At 44.0% G+C, this 18110-nt stretch overlaps 1 protein-coding gene across 3 annotated transcripts in view; it reads right to left on the bottom strand.

The window, feature by feature from the left end:
• invs (inversin) overlaps positions 1–18110 on the bottom strand; it is a 50389-nt gene that overhangs the window by 28753 nt on the left and 3526 nt on the right. For all 3 annotated transcript variants that reach the window (XM_061227524.1, XM_061227436.1, XM_061227605.1), the window contains 2 exons: positions 2583–2703; positions 2035–2201 (listed from right to left, as the gene is read on the bottom strand). In XM_061227524.1, coding sequence (XP_061083508.1) covers positions 2035–2201; positions 2583–2703 — 288 coding nt within the window. The remainder of the gene's footprint in view (positions 1–2034; positions 2202–2582; positions 2704–18110) is intronic.

Here is an 18110-nt window from a genome sequence, read left to right as displayed (position 1 = left end):
AGTGAAACGGTCTTATCCGATTGGCAAGTCTTTGAAATTAGTCAAACTGTCTCACCACATTGGCAAGCCTTTCGTCTTATTCAGCAAAAAAGTAACAGAAATAAGAGTCTAAATATGAGACAAAAATGTACTGTTTTGAGCTGTTCCTTACAGTGCTTCCCACAGGCTGCAGGACCAGGCTAAGGCTTCAAGCCAGTAGCAGCTATGAATATCCACATTCAATTACTACTGTAACCCTGCAACGGTGCTGAGCTAACTTAATGCAACTTGTATCTGGATTGTATCCAGAGAAGATACAGAAATTATGCAAACTACTGTAGATGCCTCCACATCTACCCGCCATTAGTCATCAGTTAAAGACCTTGAACACAAGTGAGTATTTATTCCAACACATTAGTGTTTGTAGATGGTAATATATGATCCCAGTAACGGTGTCATTTACAGTTTTTTTTAATCAATAAAAAAACTGAAAAGCCTTAACAATACCACAGCCTTCTAATGCTGCATCCTGTTTAAAAATGTTTTTGAATATGGGCTATTAAAACAAAGTGGACAGCATTGTGTTCCAGAAAAGCCTGGGCACATTCTAGACATGCACTGTGTCATCACAGTGATGAGTGACCATTTTGGCTCCGGCCGGTGTGAGAGGTTGCAGCTCTTCCCATTCTCCTGCTCAGAGACAAGGGGTCACTGGGGCATGAGCAAGCTCACTGTTCACTCTCTCAACCTACACCTTCCTGAGGAGACTTTGAGGCCATTATCGAAAGGTTTCAGCTTTATAGAGGCCTGAGCCTGTGGAGGCAGGGACATAATAAGGAACATATTTTGGCAGCTATCCCCCTTCTTCCGTGTGTTTACTTCCCTCTCTCTCCTTATTCACATCCTTCAAAACTCTCCATCCCCCTAAACTCACACTCCCCCTTTAATTTAGTTGCCTTTTGTGTTGTAAACTTTCAACAAATGTTTCCAAAAACACATGACCAGCTTTTTGCCTAATCCCATTTTGCCTTGCCCCTTTTCCTCATCATTAACTTCAAAAGATGCATACAGTATGCTGTTAAAAATCTCCCAGCACACCCTGCTTTTGAGTGCATCTTTGTGTACGCACGGATTCTCAATGTACAATAGGCTGAACAGTGCCTTAAAATTAGGACCTATTTTAACCAGGGTCAGTGGGCTGTGTGTGCAGTGGGACCCGCATGCCAAGGCTCATTCTGTGCAGTGTGTCAGTAAGCGGTCTAGCAGTGTCAGTGCGACAGCTGTCAATGTGTCTGTGCTCCAGGTATCACTGTGTGCAGTGAATCAGTGCTCCAGGTCTAACTGTGTGCAGTGGATCAGTGCTCCAGGTCTCACTGTGTGCAGTGGATCAGTGCTCCAGGTCTCACTGTGTGCAGTGGATCAGTGCTCCAGGTCTCACTGTGTGCAGTGGATCAGCGCTCCAGATCTCAGTGTGCAGTGGATCAGCGCTCCAGGTCTCACAGTGTGCAGTGGATCAGTGCTCCAGATCTCAGTGTGCAGTGGATCAGCGCTCCAGATCTCAGTGTGCAGTGGATCAGCGCTCCAGATCTCAGTGTGCAGTGGATCAGCGCTCCAGATCTCAGTGTGCAGTGGATCAGCGCTCCAGATCTCAGTGTGCAGTGGATCAGCGCTCCAGGTCTCACAGTGTGCAGTGTGTCAGTGCTCCAGGTCTCACAGTGTGCAGTGTGTCAGTGCTCCAGGTCTCACAGTGTGCAGTGTGTCAGTGCTCCAGGTCTCACAGTGTGCAGTGTGTCAGTGCTCCAGGTCTCACAGTGTGCAGTGTGTCAGTGCTCCAGGTCTCACAGTGTGCAGTGTGTCAGTGCTCCAGGTCTCACAGTGTGCAGTGTGTCAGTGCTCCAGGTCTCACAGTGTGCAGTGTATCAGTGCTCCAGGTCTCACAGTGTGCAGTGTGTCAGTGCTCCAGGTCTCACAGTGTGCAGTGTATCAGTGCTCCAGGTCTCACAGTGTGCAGTGTGTCAGTGTGCTGTGTAGTCTCTGGGTGAGGGAGTATCTGACCTTTTGGGCAGCGAGGTGCAGGGCGGTGCGCTGGCTGTGGTCAGACTTGTTGACGGAGGCCCCAGCCTTCAGCAGAGTCTCTGCACAGTCCAGCCGGTCAGCCAGCACACAGTACATCAGAGGAGTGCGCCCAAACTGGTCTTCCCTGTCCCGCAGAGAGGGATCGGCTGGACACACACACACAGACACACATGGAAACGCACACATAGACACACGCACACACACACACCCCATACACGCACACAGAAAACATTCACGGAATTACACGTGCGGCATATAACACACAGTTCCACAAAATCAATCAACAGAGTCCGGATGTGTGCAAGACCCTGGAATACATGTACCGTTTACCCTTTGCAAAGGAAGATTTGGCAATTATAGAGTTGTGCCCCTATACATAACAACCATGGATCTCTCTGTTCAGGTTCTGGCCATTGATAATGTCTTTGGTCCCTGGCACACAGTGAGGATCACAATGACAGAGGAGAAGTCTCTGCATGGACTCCCTGAGGAGAGCCAGCATGGCGGAGCTGAACGGGGGCCAGTACCTGTGATCAGCCTGTGGAGGGCGCTCCTGTCTCCGTTCACTGCGGCGGCGTGGACCTGAGAGCCCAGGAGGGAGGAGCCAGGGGACGCGGGGTCGGCGGGGCAGAGCGGGAGCAGGGACGCCTGCAACACCAGAACAAGACCAGGCGGCTAAATCAAACACGTCAGACCGACACAGCTACCCGCTTCCTGTGTGAGAGAGCAGCGTTCTAAGGGTGTACACATGACCGCGTTATTAAACTCAATGAATGAATGAAATGAATGAATAAAACTTTGTTGTTCAGCTGACTCTTTTATGCAAAGCGACTTACAGTTGATTAGACCAAACAGGGGACAATCCCCCACCCCGGAGCACTATGGGGTTGAGGTCCTTGCTCAAGGGCCCAACAGCTGTGTGGATCTAATGGGGCTTGAACTGCCAACCTTCCGGGTCCCAGGCTGCACCAACTATGCACTGAGCCTCTGTGGCCGGGCGCTAAATTATTACCCATAAGTCATGATCACCAGCGTGTAGAAACACAGCGGGCGGACTGTGTGGGAATGGGCAGGGCCGCAGGGCTGAACCCCAGGGCTGAAGCCCATGACTCTCTCTCCCTGGGGCAAGCCTCTGACACAGCAGGCCCCTTTGAAGCTTTTTGGCTGGGACCCACACGGAGGCTCAGGTAGCAGGCAGCAGGGCTCAGGGGCCAGGGGAATGCTGGGTAATCCAGTAACAGGAAGCAGCTCGGCGAGGGCCGGGGGAATCCCCCGCTGGGCGACAGGCCTCCCCTCTCTCCATGTTTTATTCAGGGCTCATCAATACTGCAGCAGGCCTGGGGCAGGGGAGGGGCCCAGCACACAAATCAATTACAGACTCTCTCTCCCTCTCTCACACTCACTCACACACACACACACACACACACACACACACACACACACACACACACACACACACACATAAACATACACCCACAAAACACACCCACACATGCCCAGGTGCACACACACACACACACACACACACACACACACACAAACACATAAACATACACGCACACACACAAACACACACCCACAAAACACACACACACACACATAAACATACACAAACACCCACCAAACATGCACACAAACATACACATACACCCACCAAACACACACACACATGTGCAGGCGTGCACACACACGCACAGGCGCACGCACATACACGCCTAAACATGTACACACACAAGCTAAGAAAAGTACTGTACATGCAGATACTATGTACGCACACACATGCATACATACACAAATGCAAAATGCTATACATATGCAAAGTACACACACAGGAACACATACATACTGTATACACGCAAGCATACACAGACAAAAATCACACACAAACACCAAGTACTGTATATGCACATATACACATACAAATATTTTATGGCCCTAAACACACATACACGCACACATCCAAGCGCATACTGATAAAAACCAGACACAAACACCTTGAGCACATACAATTACAAATGTACGCACTCAGGCAACCACTAAGCACATGTATATGAATGCACACGCACACACAGACACACACACAGTCAGACACACACACACACACACAGCTGTCAACAGCAATTTGCCAATTTGTAGGAGCAGGTCTGCATTACTCTGTAAGAGGAGGGCATCTCATCCTCAAGCACCAGCAAAATAAGACTGACAGAAGCAGCTTGAATGCTTCCGGATCTTTCCCGGAGGCGAATATAAAGCCATCAGCTGGGGCCATTTGTTGCCGGGGCGGGAGCGCAGAGTCGGCCAGCCGGCTGGCGTTGTGCAAATCCCAAGACAGTGGGACAGTGCCCGAGAGCTTGACTGCCCCCAGGCTAGCACTGAGCTGGAGATCTTGTAAGTCATTCTGAGAGTGTCAGCCAGATGAAGGAGCTTGTTGCGCTCACAGCATGGCCCATTAGCTTTTCATACTGTAACTACAGCAAGCTGGAGGGGGAACTAGTCCAGGCAGCAAAATCCATAAGAATGTATGAAGGACCTTTGCATGAATCTACAAAAACCGTTCTACTTACACTGCTTGCACTTTTACAACTGGTGGCACAATCACAGAATTTAGTGGTACAACATTTTGACGTGGCATCATATCGCATCAAATCCATGAGTATTTGAAAGGTGAAACATGTATTCCAGCAAACAGTTGAAATAAAATGATCAATATGTGGTTCACGCGCAGACTTTAAGCTTTAATTTGAGGGTTTTAACATCCATATTGGGTGAACAGCGCAGGAATCGTAGCAATTGTTATAAATAGTCCCCCAAATTTTAGGGGACCAAAAGTAATTGGACAATTGTCTCTCATAAGACAAATGGTTTCTTTTCATTTGGCAATTCTAATGGCAGAATTATGGAAAAATCTGTAATTTCAGAAGGCTCCATCACAAAAAAGAAAGCAGTGTATGAAGCTCATATTTTCAGGATTTCTATTCCTCATCATTGTCTACCACCCCACACACAAAAAAGAAACTGAAGAGAAGCTGCACTGCACTTTGTTTGAGTTGATGCAGAATGGCTCAGGAATGTTCTCCCGGTTTGGGGGAAAGACCCCCCCCCTCCACCCCCAAAGCCTGCATCATACTGCGTCAGCCTGCGAGTTACCGCAAGCACCTTAAAAACAGAGATTACATGAATTTACATGCAAAACAGCCCAATCAAAACTAGGGTAGGGGTGGGGGCGAGGGGGAACCCAGGAACGGCAGGCCCCAGTGCTGTAGGTTCCTGATCGTCATTTTGTGCTTTTAACAGGGAAAGAAGGAACACCGCTCCAGGTGGCATGTCAAGTCTACATTTTTACATTTTAGTCATTTGGCAGACGCTTTTAACCCAAAGCATCACATCCATAACTAGTCAAATACACATGAAGTGCTGTTCTAAACATAGTCATCATAAATGGAATTCAATTTTTTAAATTTTTTTATATAAGATGATGACATAAATCATCAATCAGAGAAAGCAAGTGCTGAAAAACTGCTTTTTTAACTGTTGTGGTAGCCGCCATCTCTGTCCAAGACCTCTGAAAGGAGACTGCTCAGAGAAACCCAACCTTAAAACACTGCTCTGAACAGCTGACATTTTTCCAGAGTTTATTATGTGGGCCTGTACACATTCAAGGGGAAAGAAACCAACCTAGAGCTTAAATACATATCATTTTCACCCTACCACCTGAAGCTGGAAAGAGACTGAGAACATCTCACCCACTGTGCCAGCATTCCTGCAGGTAATTACCCATCATGCCCTGCACTCCTACTTTGTTGCCCAGTAGCAGTCACAGGGAGGTAATTGGGGTTAGCCATTTTAGAGATGGTGCTTAGATCAAGTCAGGGGTCCTATTAACAAAGTGGGGACTGGAACTCCTTGGTATTTACTGCCTACTCCAGGGCAAATCCACATGCCAACATGTTAATTTGCCTAAATAAACATGCCCAGCATAGTCTACTGGTTCGTGGTATTTGTTTAAAGTGCTTGCTTTTAAAAAAAAAGCAAAGAAAAAAAAAGACTGCGGCACAGGTTTTTGAAAGTAACTAACTCCTTGTTGCCATACCTACAAAAGCAAGGCAACAGCACATTACATTTGTGTGTGTGTGTGTGTGTGTGTGTGTGTGTGTGTGTGTGTGTGTGTGTGTGTGTGTGTGTGCGCGCGCTCACTCATCAAGTCTACTCAAAAAGTGCATTTCCGAGAGAAAGAATATTTAGGGGGACTTTGCTGAGACTGACCACAAACTCCACCCCTGTCTCGTCACATGACACAGACACAACCACAACTAGAGAACCATTGCGTTCAGTTGTACTAGAGGAAACCCTTTTAGGAGATACTGTACATTACCCTGTGGGTTCATTCATGGTCCATGGCTGGGAAACTAAAATATGATCCATTAATATAGAGTAAGATATTATAAACATATTACATTACATATAATTTGGCTGATGCTTTTATCCAAAGCGACTTACAGTGGATGTAGACTAAGCAGGAGACAATGCAGGTTAAGGGCCTTGCTCAAGGGTCCGACAGCTGTGCATTATTGTGGCGACACTGGAGATCGAACCACCAAACTCGCAGGTCCCAGTCATGTACCTTAAGCATGATGCTACAGTTAATTGTATTGCAATTGCTACAACACGAGCAGTACAGAAAACCGCAAACAATATTAAAAATGTAAGGATTCTGTCGAGTATATGAAAACAGTAGATTATTTACAGTATAATCAATTTTATATGATTTGTTTACATACATCATAGAATATATTCTATTCATTGGAATTTTGATTCATTTTTGTACCTTTTTTAAATGTATATAATTTATATTGCACATAGTGAATGTGTATGAATGTACTGAATATAGGCCCATATATATATAGGGTCTTTCAGCGGACTTATCCCTGGTTATGGGTATGCACTTTGTTGTACGTCGCTCTGGATAAGAGCGTCTGCCAAATGCCATTAATGTAATATATGTCCACTGGATAGACACCTTGTCCTTCACATGTAAGTGACCATTTCAGATTCAGTGACACAGGCTAACAACAGGAAGCCTAACATATTTTTGGTCATTTATGTTGCCGCTTTAATTAGGCGACTGTTCGTCACTGCATTTGGATCAATACACTTTATAAGTTACAAAATATCGAATACCATACATCTCCTTTGAGGACACCTGGAATTCACTTGGTAAACACTCCAATCGGCTTTTTTCCTTGAATAGTTATTTCAATTAATGGAAGACAAACATTGATCCTATTTACAGAGTTATCAAGATAGGTTAATTAGCACATACCCATACCCAGGGACACTTCAAATGCTTATTACATGTATATATTAGTAAGAGGCAAAATGACTGACAAACTTACAATTTTTCTGACAAAATGACATGAAGGAGAAAAATATAATACACTAGCAACCCTTAGAGTAGCTAATAAAGTAAATCGGTTTTTCTTCAAATCCGCAAATGCAATTAACTGTCTTTCAAAACTTATGATTCTAATATTTAAGGAGAATTTAAAGAATACTAGCTAACATGCTAAGTTCCATAAAAAATGGTATAAAGGTGCAAAAACAGTTCTCTGGTGGGGAAAAAGAAATGTGAAGAAAACAAATACGCTGTTCACTTTAAAGCTTGTGTTACTGTGCATTGCTTGTGGCAGTACAAACAGCACATTTGCTTTTTAAAAGAGTTTTCGATTTCTACTCAGAACAAAGGTTGAGCAAAGCCTGACGTGCACCAAGCTGAGCCGTGTGATTCAGCACTCAGTCCCGCTCCCAGAGCGCAAGATGGAAAACTGAATGAAACGCAAACTAAAAACAATGCTTTTCCCAGCTCCGTTTTTCTTATGGAAGACAGAAAATATTCCCTTCATGCTCCATGGAAAAAAAGCGCTTTCGCTTTCCAGCGTGAAGAGGTGTGGTTTTGATGGAGCTCCAGGGTGGGGTGGGTTGGGGGGTTTGTTGGGGGTGGCTGGGGTATCCAGGGAGCCCGTTTTGGGCTTGCGTCCGTGCCTGCGTCACTCCGCCGTGACACTGAGGCAATGACTGGGTAGTGCGAGACTGGCTCCACAGGGCCTCACACCTCCCTTCCCCTCCTCTCCTCCTGTCCACCCCCTCCCTCCCTGGCAGGGGCTCTGGAAGGCATTAGGGATTTATGCAGGCGAGGCACAGACAGTCAGCAGTGCCAGCAAGGGGGGCAGGTCCCACCAGGCGGAGGGATACTGATGTGTGTGTGCAGGCAGCTCTCCATCTAGTCTGGCAGGACCAAACGCACATAGGTGGGGGAGGAGGTGCCCCCCCCCCCCCCCCCCCCATCTCCCAGTTTGGATTTTCTTCAAAGATTTTCTTGTAAGAACCAAAAGCACTGGAGATGACTGAGGAACAAGCCCAAGGGTCAAAAGTTGAGTGAGAGATGTGCCAGGACTCATTTGCTTGATTCACCCCTGTATGCAGCCGTTTGCTCAAGTTATAGTTTAATATGCGCATCTACATAAACAGAGAGTTTAGGTTGACTTAACAAAACTAGACACTCAAATGCTCAGGAAGTACAACTACCTTTTTTCCTGGGTTTTAATTTTGTATAAGAACCATTATAGTACCTTTCCTTTTAATTTGTATAAGCCCAACATCAGAAGTACGGAATTTCCCAAGAACAAGGATTTGGCTGAGACTAGAAACCTTAAGCTGGGAAGACAATCTTCAAGCTCCTATTGTGGGTGAGGAGAAGGTCATTATTTCTGAGTGACAGACAATATTTGCTTGCTCATTCCTTCCAAATAAATGTGCCTATCCAGGATGTGAGGAGGGGAAACATTTAGTCACAGAGAAAAGTGAGGGGGCAGGGCTTAACCGGCTGTCCACATTCAGAATCAATGCAGGGTAGTCAATAAAATGCTTTAAAGAGATCAAAAAGTCTCACCAAACAGCTATTCCTTCTGGGAACTGAACCGTGATCACAAGAGATATTAATCAACAACATCATGGACATTGCAGTCACCATTAATGGAGACTTCATACCAGAGTGAGATGGGATCTATCTGACAATCGGCATCTTCTACAGATGGAGGACACAGAGGTCAGCTGCCAGTTCTGCTTCCTGGCAATCCATGTGGTTCTTAAATAGAGTTAAGACTAATTGATACATTCACTCTATTTCTGTATATGGCTAAATAACTTCCAGTTTGACTGAAATATTTGGATATGTCATAGCCTGTATTTAACTTATTTTAATAATTATGGTGATAAACCAAGCTCTGTGCACAACCAAGAAATCAATCCAGGATAATTTCTCATTTCTAATCCTCATATCTAAACCGTAAGCTTTTTTTTTTTGCTAAATAAATATAGTAGTATAGTAAGTTTATATAGTAGTGCTATATTGCAACCATAGGTGTATAAAAACGGAGACCATGAAGCGTTTTCAGTCTGGTGACTGTTGGGCCAGTGTTGGCAATGACAGTCAAAATGTTTCCTATTCTGTAAAATCAAAAGAGCACTGAGCACGAGGAATATTACGGTATTATGAGGTGATACCTCTGAACCCACCATCATGCTGTCCCACCACTCCAGGAAAACATCTTGTTCACAGCTCTTCTTGAATAGTAGTAGAAAGAACTATCTACAGTTTCTGGCCATCTTTTGACAGACTCTGAGAATCCAATGTATGAATTCTGTTGGACAGTCAGCGTTTTGTGTGTCAAGGCTGAAAATAGTATCTCAACCACTCCCCAACTATAGATGTGCCCCAGGGCTCAACTTTAGGTCCTACACACTTTTCCATCTGCATAAATAACATTGCACAATCTGTTTGCATTGCTGAAATACATCAGTATACTGATGAGACCATACTGTATGGCTCCCACACTACAGTACCCTCACTACCCTTCAGACATCCTTCCTTGATAGACTGAAAGCTTTCACTGATTTACACCTCATTACATTATTACAAGCTCTTATCCAGAGCGATATACAACAAAGTGCATAACCATAACCAGAGACAAGTACTTTTTTCTGCGTCCCTCTAATTTTGCTTTATCTCTGTAAATGTACCACTTTTTAAGCAATGTTTGTATGTTTTGTATGAGACATGTCTTGGCCAAGTCAGTGTTGAAAATGTTGTTCTCAGTCACTTTTACCTGTGGTTAAACGGTAAAATATGATTACTATCGCACTGTGATGTGTATGACAGTTTCAGTTCATTTCATTATCGTATACAGTAAGTTACTACAATATAGGAGGTTTGATCCCATCAGACCATATTACATTGTTCTGCATAAGAGAAGACCATTTACAAATTGGAAATTGGGAGCATGTGATATAATTTGACAGAGAACACTGCACATTATCAGGAGGAGTGTAAATTAAACTACGCTCCTTTCTGTGATTCTGTGACTTGCATCTTCCTTGGGAGCCCCTTTCCAGACGAGTGACACCTCAATAAACTGCAGACTGCGGTAATATTAAACTTCAGGGATTTCAGCCTTGATAAAGTGGGCTCAGGGGTTTCTTTTCCTGAAACTCCCCACTGACCAACCAGCTAACTGTACCCAAGGTTGTGCAGAGCTCATGTGGCGAAGCACAGGCGTTAATTAAACCATTATTTTGGAGACTAGGGCTTGCTGCCACACCCAATATGCATCCTGATGGCCAAGGTGAGGACAACGCAAGGTGACAAATGAAGCCACATGGGGACAAACAGTGCTATACCTCCAGGGAGGGTAATGTAATTAGGATAGCCCAGAGCTGTCAATCAAAGTTCGGAACAGCAGAACACCTCCCCTCACTGTACAAAATTAAAGATCCTTGAAAAAATATATAAATACAAATAAGGGGAAATAAACACTAAATTATATTTCTTCAGTTCTAAAGCAGAGTATCCTGTCTCCATGTGATACATCACATTAGTCCATTTGTAAAGAAAAAATTATAATCCAATAAAGACCATAACCATGCACTGTCACTCAAAGGTGAAAAAAAAAAGTTTGTTTGCCAGGAGCCACATCCGTGTCATGGAAGTAGGCAAAAACCTGCTCCTATGCAAGCAACCATCCCATTTTCTTTGGTGGGTAAGTATTATGAAATCACACCAACTGCACAATTACCCTGCTCACTTGAAACTGCCAACGGTCAAGTTGTGAAAGCTTGGATACTGTTTTAATTCCTCCATAGATTATTTTAGCTAAAAAAAACGTTTAGCTTTTTAATCTCTCCTTGTTGCATCCCAGTTCCATTTTCAATATTGTTATTTAGATTTTTATTTGATAATTTAGTAGTTGCTGACGATATGACTCATTCCTCCCCCCTCCCTTTACTACACGTCACTGTGCTTGTCTGGTGTATTGGAACCTATGAAATCTCAAAAATTCCACACCCCGCCATCTGGTCCTCTTGGTTGGCTCAACTGGAAACCAGGAAAGATCAATCGAGCACAGCAAGGCATTTTAATCCAAAACAATGAACTATTTGACCCACTTCTGGCCCGCAGAGTCTCCCAAGCACACACTGCCGGGACTGACCATCACACTCCTGGGCACCTTAAAGGGATGGGCTGCTCAGGACCCCATGTTGTATTTTTTTTACATTGGCTGGTCTCAGGGCCCAGAGGCAGGAGCAATAACATCGGTATCAAGCAGTGGGATCCCAACAGTAATCACCTCCTGGCTAGGCTAGGCTCCAGCTCCCCGTCTGCCTGGCCTCAGCTTTACAGAGATAAAGAGGAACCTGTTCCCATTTCCCCGAGAGCATGGCGGTCTTGTTTGTGCTCCCAGCCCTGTCTGATGAAATGATCAGGGAGGACGCGCGGGCGGTGCGATGGTAATTGCATCATGGGACCTGCCAGAGGAGGATGGGGGGGGGGGGCTGCAGAAGCATCTTCATTAGAGTGATCCCCTCTTCTCCTCATTTATTTGAGCTATAGCCCCAACACAAGGGATTAACACTTCCCCGACTAAAGCCCCATACATCTCCCCGGCCCTACCTGCAGCTCATGTGTCAGATGAGGGTAAAGCTCAAAAATAAAAGGCTTTAAACATGCTAGCTTCTACTAAAAGGGGCATAAAGTTGGACAGATAGGACGCTCTTTTCTGCTGGCTGGTTCAAATGCGGGCCGGCTAACTGCAGTGGGCGTGCGCGCGTGCGTCACTCAATAAAAGGAACAAAGAGACAGATGTTGGTTCATATTTGTTTGGAGGAGGATGGACATTTTGTACCTAGCCCAAACGTTCTCTGGCATTCCTAACTGTTTGTGCAGGGAGTAAGAGGAAAAACTTGCCAAAAATGCCAAGACTTTTTATTGAGTGATCAAATTGAAAACCACTAAATTGAATGTAGCAAGACAAACAGCCTCTCCTTCATAGCGACTAAAGGCACGAGCTGCTGCATTGTACGACGTCTGAGAAATAATAACCATAGTTTGCTTGTTACCAAGAATCAAAGCGCACTCTGAACGTGCCTTTATTTGCCGTTTCAAGATAAGTAGCTTCACAGCTAGCATTACAACTGTTAAAAAGTTGTAAATGTCAGCTAAAAACATAGCCTCGAAAATTCACTGGTAATTATAATGCTAGTTACTAACCAAAAGATAGTTTTGTCACACAAGTCTGTTCTAGATTTCAAGAAAAAGTGACTTGGTTCGCTAGTTATGGATATTCACTAGTTATCTACCAGTAATCATGGACTCGTTGCCACAGTTCCCATGGTTAGCAACATTAGAAAATATCAATACAAAGCTAGAGATAGAAATCATGCCATGTCAAGACATGCTTGTGTGATTAAAACTAAATTTTTTACAAGAAAACAATGTTCATTCCCATTACAATAAGGTAAAAATCCAGGCAAGCTTGCATTGATTTCTGAATATAATATTCTACATTTGAGAGACTTAAATGTAAGGCCAAACGTTCTGGTCAGCTCAGCTATTAGAACAGGCAGAAAGTAGCAGAAGCAAATAGAAAGAGAGGGGACATTGTTATACAAGCAATGCATGTGTTTGGCTAAGGTTGGGACTATTTATTTATTACTTAATATTTACTTTTGTATAGCATATTATTGGTTTTGATATCCTGGATCGTGTAATAAAGGCAAATGACATAGTCCTTTAAGACTATGGTTGATGTGTGTTTGTAACTGATGTTGTAAAGGTGACAATCTACTGAGCAAAGATAGATCCATACATACCACTCTAAGTAAATTAACCCAAAAGGTGCTTCAGCATTCAAAGTGATGCATGCAAAAATTGCTTTGCAGCAATGCAGTCTGAATGGCTCCCAAATCAGCAAGAGGAGAACTTACGTGATATTATATGAAATATGTTTTTGAATAAGTACTTCTATAGCTGATGCCGTTCAATTTGCGATTCATTCATTCGACTCACAAAAGTAGGCAGACCTTTCACAACAGAGTAAGATGGAGTACACATATTCACAACAGGTGTGCATGCAAAATCAAGATCATGGAATCAAGGAATTCAAATTCAGGGCTTGGGCGTAATTCCAAAGCAAATTCCAAAGCAAGTCGTGACATTCTGGCACCAATACTGATTTATGATCTAGATCAGCAGCAGACTCCATTGAAACGATACAAATCTGAATTAGGGCCACGTGTTCCAAGGCAAGTGTTAGATACCCATACTCCCACGTACCTGTTCGACACATACGGAATACACATCGCTTCACCTGGGCAACCTACCACTGCTTGGTAGCAAACAGGAAGCAGGGCTGGGTGGTAAGCGCTTTGCAACAGGATGGTAACCATATGGCAACAGGGATAACGAGGGTACTTCTGAGACTGCCTCCACTGAGACAGAAACAAAACACCAGTAGTTGCCCTCTTTAATGTGATTCAAGTGACTCCAGCCTTTTCCCCCACGCATGTTTGACACAAGTAGCTCATTTTGTGGCATGACTGCACACACTCTCCCTTGGCGCTGTCTCAATCGTGAGACAGCCGTTTCACATCGGTACTGTACCAATGGTTTTCAGTGTGGACAGGGTCTGAATTTTGACCCACCCCTCTTCTGGTCCTCACTAGACCTCCCATTAGCCCTCCCAAATCCCAAAGCAACTGAAAACCAATGTGCTGTATGGGGTACATCTCAGTATGGCTTTTAGCCCAATTTTGTTTTGTTTTTATAATTTTTTTTTTTTCTTTTTTTTTTACTCAGTATGGTTCACAAAGTTGCACCCTCAGATGTAAGTCAAATTATTCCTGATGATGTCTCTGGGAAGTACTTGATTCCTGTTTAATATGAAAAGCATATGCACATGGGTATATATGCCAACACACACACACACACACACACACACACACACACACACAGGACACCACATGTTGGGGTGTAAATACAATATTCCTATCTTTTAAACATTATTTTCCTTGTATGCAGTTACTGCCATGCTTCCCGGGTCTCAAGCTCCCAGAGTTCATTGCAATGGGGCAGCCTGTAGGGTAGTGGTTAAGGCACATGACTGAGACCCGCAAGGTCGGTGGTTCTAATCCCGGTGTAGCCACAATAAGATCCGCACAGCCGTTGGGCCCTTGAGCAAGGCCCTTAACCCTGCATTGCTCCAGGGGAGGATTGTCTCCTGCTTAGTCTAATCAACTGTATGTCGCTCTGGATAAGAGCATCTGCCAAATGCCAATAATGTAATGTAATGTACGTGTCTATCAGACCATTGGAGAAAAACTTGGTGGGAAAGGTATAACAGTGCCAAAGCAGAAGACCGGTTTTGTCAGGTATTACAGACATATAAAAAAAAGCGTGTTTTCAAAACCATTCAAGTACATACTAGCTACATTACTAACACAAGAACAATAACTAATACTTGCATTTTATGAAATGGGCTGAACCTTTCATTATAGCCCAATGGCCAAAGGGGTAACCAGCTGTGGTCCGAAAGAGCTGCAGGGTCTGCTGCACTCTACCACCCTAACATCACCAACAGGATTACAACAATTACTCATTAAACAATTGTCAAGGGTTGCCAGTTCCACGTTGGACATTCACCAAGTTAATAATTTCTTCATGCCCTTCACATGAGAAGATAGGCCCACTTGCATTTTCATGATTGTATCTCAAATTGGGCATGAGATTCTAGCATTTTAGTCAAATACATTTTAGTTATTGCAACACCACATGGCCATTCAGCACTATATTTGTTCTGTGGCCACTAATGAGTTTTCCAGCACCCTCCTGCTGATAGACATTGGCCACAAATAGGTTCATGGCGTTACGTTTCTATGTTATGTGAATCTGTTTCCATGCCTGTTCGTGAAAAGCCATACCCATTGCCACACCACCCCCTCCCAGTGTGTAAGGTTGGTCAGTTGGTGCTGATCAACCTTTATACAAAGTTTTGTATTGTTATGCGAGTCCATTTGAAAGTTAGGCATGAAAACCACAGCCACTGCCACCACCCCATTTGGCCAAAATCAGTGAGAAAAGTAAATTGCTTCTTCCCATGACCAAGCTTTCATGCAAATCTATTCTTAACTTTTGGAGATATCTTGCTAACACACAGACAGACTAACAGACAGGTGGAACTTGGCAAGAACATTGTTGGCAGTGGTAATAAGTAAAAAGTTTGAAACAGGTTGTCCCTTAACAGACGGATGTGACCTGCGCGTTACATCTCCCTTAACAGACGGATGTGACCTGCACGTTACATCTCCCTTAACAGACGGATGTGACCTGCGCGTTAAATCTCCCATAACAGACGGATGTGACCTGCGCGTTAAATCTCCCTTAACAGACGGATGTGACCTGTGTGTTACATCTCCCTTAACAGACAGATGTGACCTGTGCGTTACATCTCCCAGAACAGACGGATGTGACCTGCACGTTAAATCTCCCTTAACAGACGGATGTGACCTGTGTGTTACATCTCCCTTAACAGACAGATGTGACCTGCACATTACAAATCCCTTAACAGACAGATGTGACCTGCGCGTTACATCTCCCTTAACAGACAGATGTGACCTGCGCATTCCAAATCCCTTAACAGAAAGATGTGACCTGCATGTTACATCTCCCTTAACAGACAGATGTGACCTGCGCGTTACAAATCCCTTAACAGACGGATGTGACCTGCATGTTACATCTCCCTTAACAGACGGATGTGACCTGCACATTACATCTCCCTTAACAGACGGATGTGACCTGCACATTACATCTCCCTTAACAGACGGATGTGACCTGTGCGTTACATCTCCCTTAACAGACGTTGATCATATGACCGTTTTTACAAGACGCGTGAGCATTGAAATGCATTGTGATTCCAAAACCTTTCTATTGGTTTTCTATAGGGCACCTTAATGGGTTATGTCAAGACTCAACATTCTCTACATTTTCACAGTTTTGACATCAAAATGATCCTTGAAGGCAACAACAAAGAAAAGATTCAACCTTTATACTTTTTCTACCCGATTGCAAGTTTCACCTGAAAGACCTTGCAAAACAAGCAGCAATGATTCAGAGAGCAGACGTGCCCTTCACAGAACATGAAAGCAGATGAAAATGCAGCAGTGCCATCTTTACACATACCATATGTTCCACACAAACTCCCATTGCAAGACAATCTTAATTACTCTAGGTGTTAAAGCAGGGCTCAGATCATCATGATAATGATGATGATGATGGTGGTGATGGTGATTACAAGCAACATAGCAAATGCATTTGAATGAAAAAAAAAAATGAAAAAATACAATAATCGTTACTAGTTAGATAATGTTTAGTAATGAAATCGTAGCTTCGCCTCAGGATCCCCACAGCTGAAGCCACAGGACAGTCGTTACTCGTTTGGGTGCAGTTCCCTCAGGTAACATTTAAAACCCCATCAAAGCTAACCTTCCTCGGACAACCCAGCCGCAGAGTAAGGTGAATTTTCAGCAACATGAAGTTACCCTGTGAATGTACCTAATCTACCCAGAATTGACCCAGCATATTCAGCCCAGCAATGTGTTTATAGAAACAACCCAGCATTTTTATTTATTTTTTTGTGTGCAGATGAGGTGTCCAGAGAGCTTTGTCAACAGAGGAAAAAAAAGAGCAATCACCAGCAGAGACCTCCTCGATGCCTAATTGGGCTAAAACTGTGATCAAATTAAATGTCCAATTAGGCTGCAACCAGCCATTTGCCCACCGGCTAAGTTGCAGCTGATAGAAAATAATCTGATGGAAAATCAAACAAGAAATCAATGCTTGGGGCAAAGAGAAAGACGAAAAAGGCTGATAGTCAGGAATGGGAACTGACACATCCTGGCGTGCCTCCAAAACCAGCAGATGCTAAGCCATCCTATATGAGCAATTAGAATTTGATCAGGCCTGATGAACATTATTTCTGGATAAAGTCAAAATGAACACAAGGTTTGATTGGTCATTAATGCTGTGAATTGATACATACCGAAGCTCTTTTTCATGTCCCTCCATAAAACATTGCCAAAAAGCATGCAAGACATCATGCATTTTTTGAGTCTGGGATTAAATCAAAACTTTGTCCCAGTTGATATCTTTTTTTTATTGCATTCAGAACCTTTCTCGGTTTTGCATTTCAGGATGTCAAACACTGAGTTTTTCTCAGCGGTTTGGTTAATACTTAGCTAGACAGGTTTCCAATTTATCCATATTTGTCTCTGTGTGTTGCCATGTGAAACAACCCAGGACAAGAGTTTCAACTGAAGGTCATTATAAGGTAATACTGTAATTTCATATGAGGTAATAAAAATAATGCCACGCACACACACAAAAACACACAAACGGATGGAAAGACAGACAGACACAGGGCAGACACACATGCGCAGCACAGTTCAGAGACCATGATTGTCCATGACAGGCTGGGACATCACCCCCTGGAGCGTGAAACAAAGTGTGATTACATCCTTTGGATGGGCACCGTTGGACTTTGGCTCGGCAACCCGACTGTATTTCTTCTTGTGCGGGGACGTCTGTGGTTCTTCTTGTGCAGGGGGGCAAGGGAGGTCTCTGGTTCAAAACACTCAACTGACCTGTCCCCTGGACTGAATGACATTCACCC

Source organism: Conger conger, chromosome 1, assembly GCF_963514075.1.
Source record: "Conger conger chromosome 1, fConCon1.1, whole genome shotgun sequence".
NCBI classification, from domain to species: Eukaryota; Metazoa; Chordata; class Actinopteri; order Anguilliformes; family Congridae; genus Conger; species Conger conger.
Note: the sequence above shows the minus strand (reverse complement) of the source record. Positions and strands in the feature narration are given on the sequence as shown.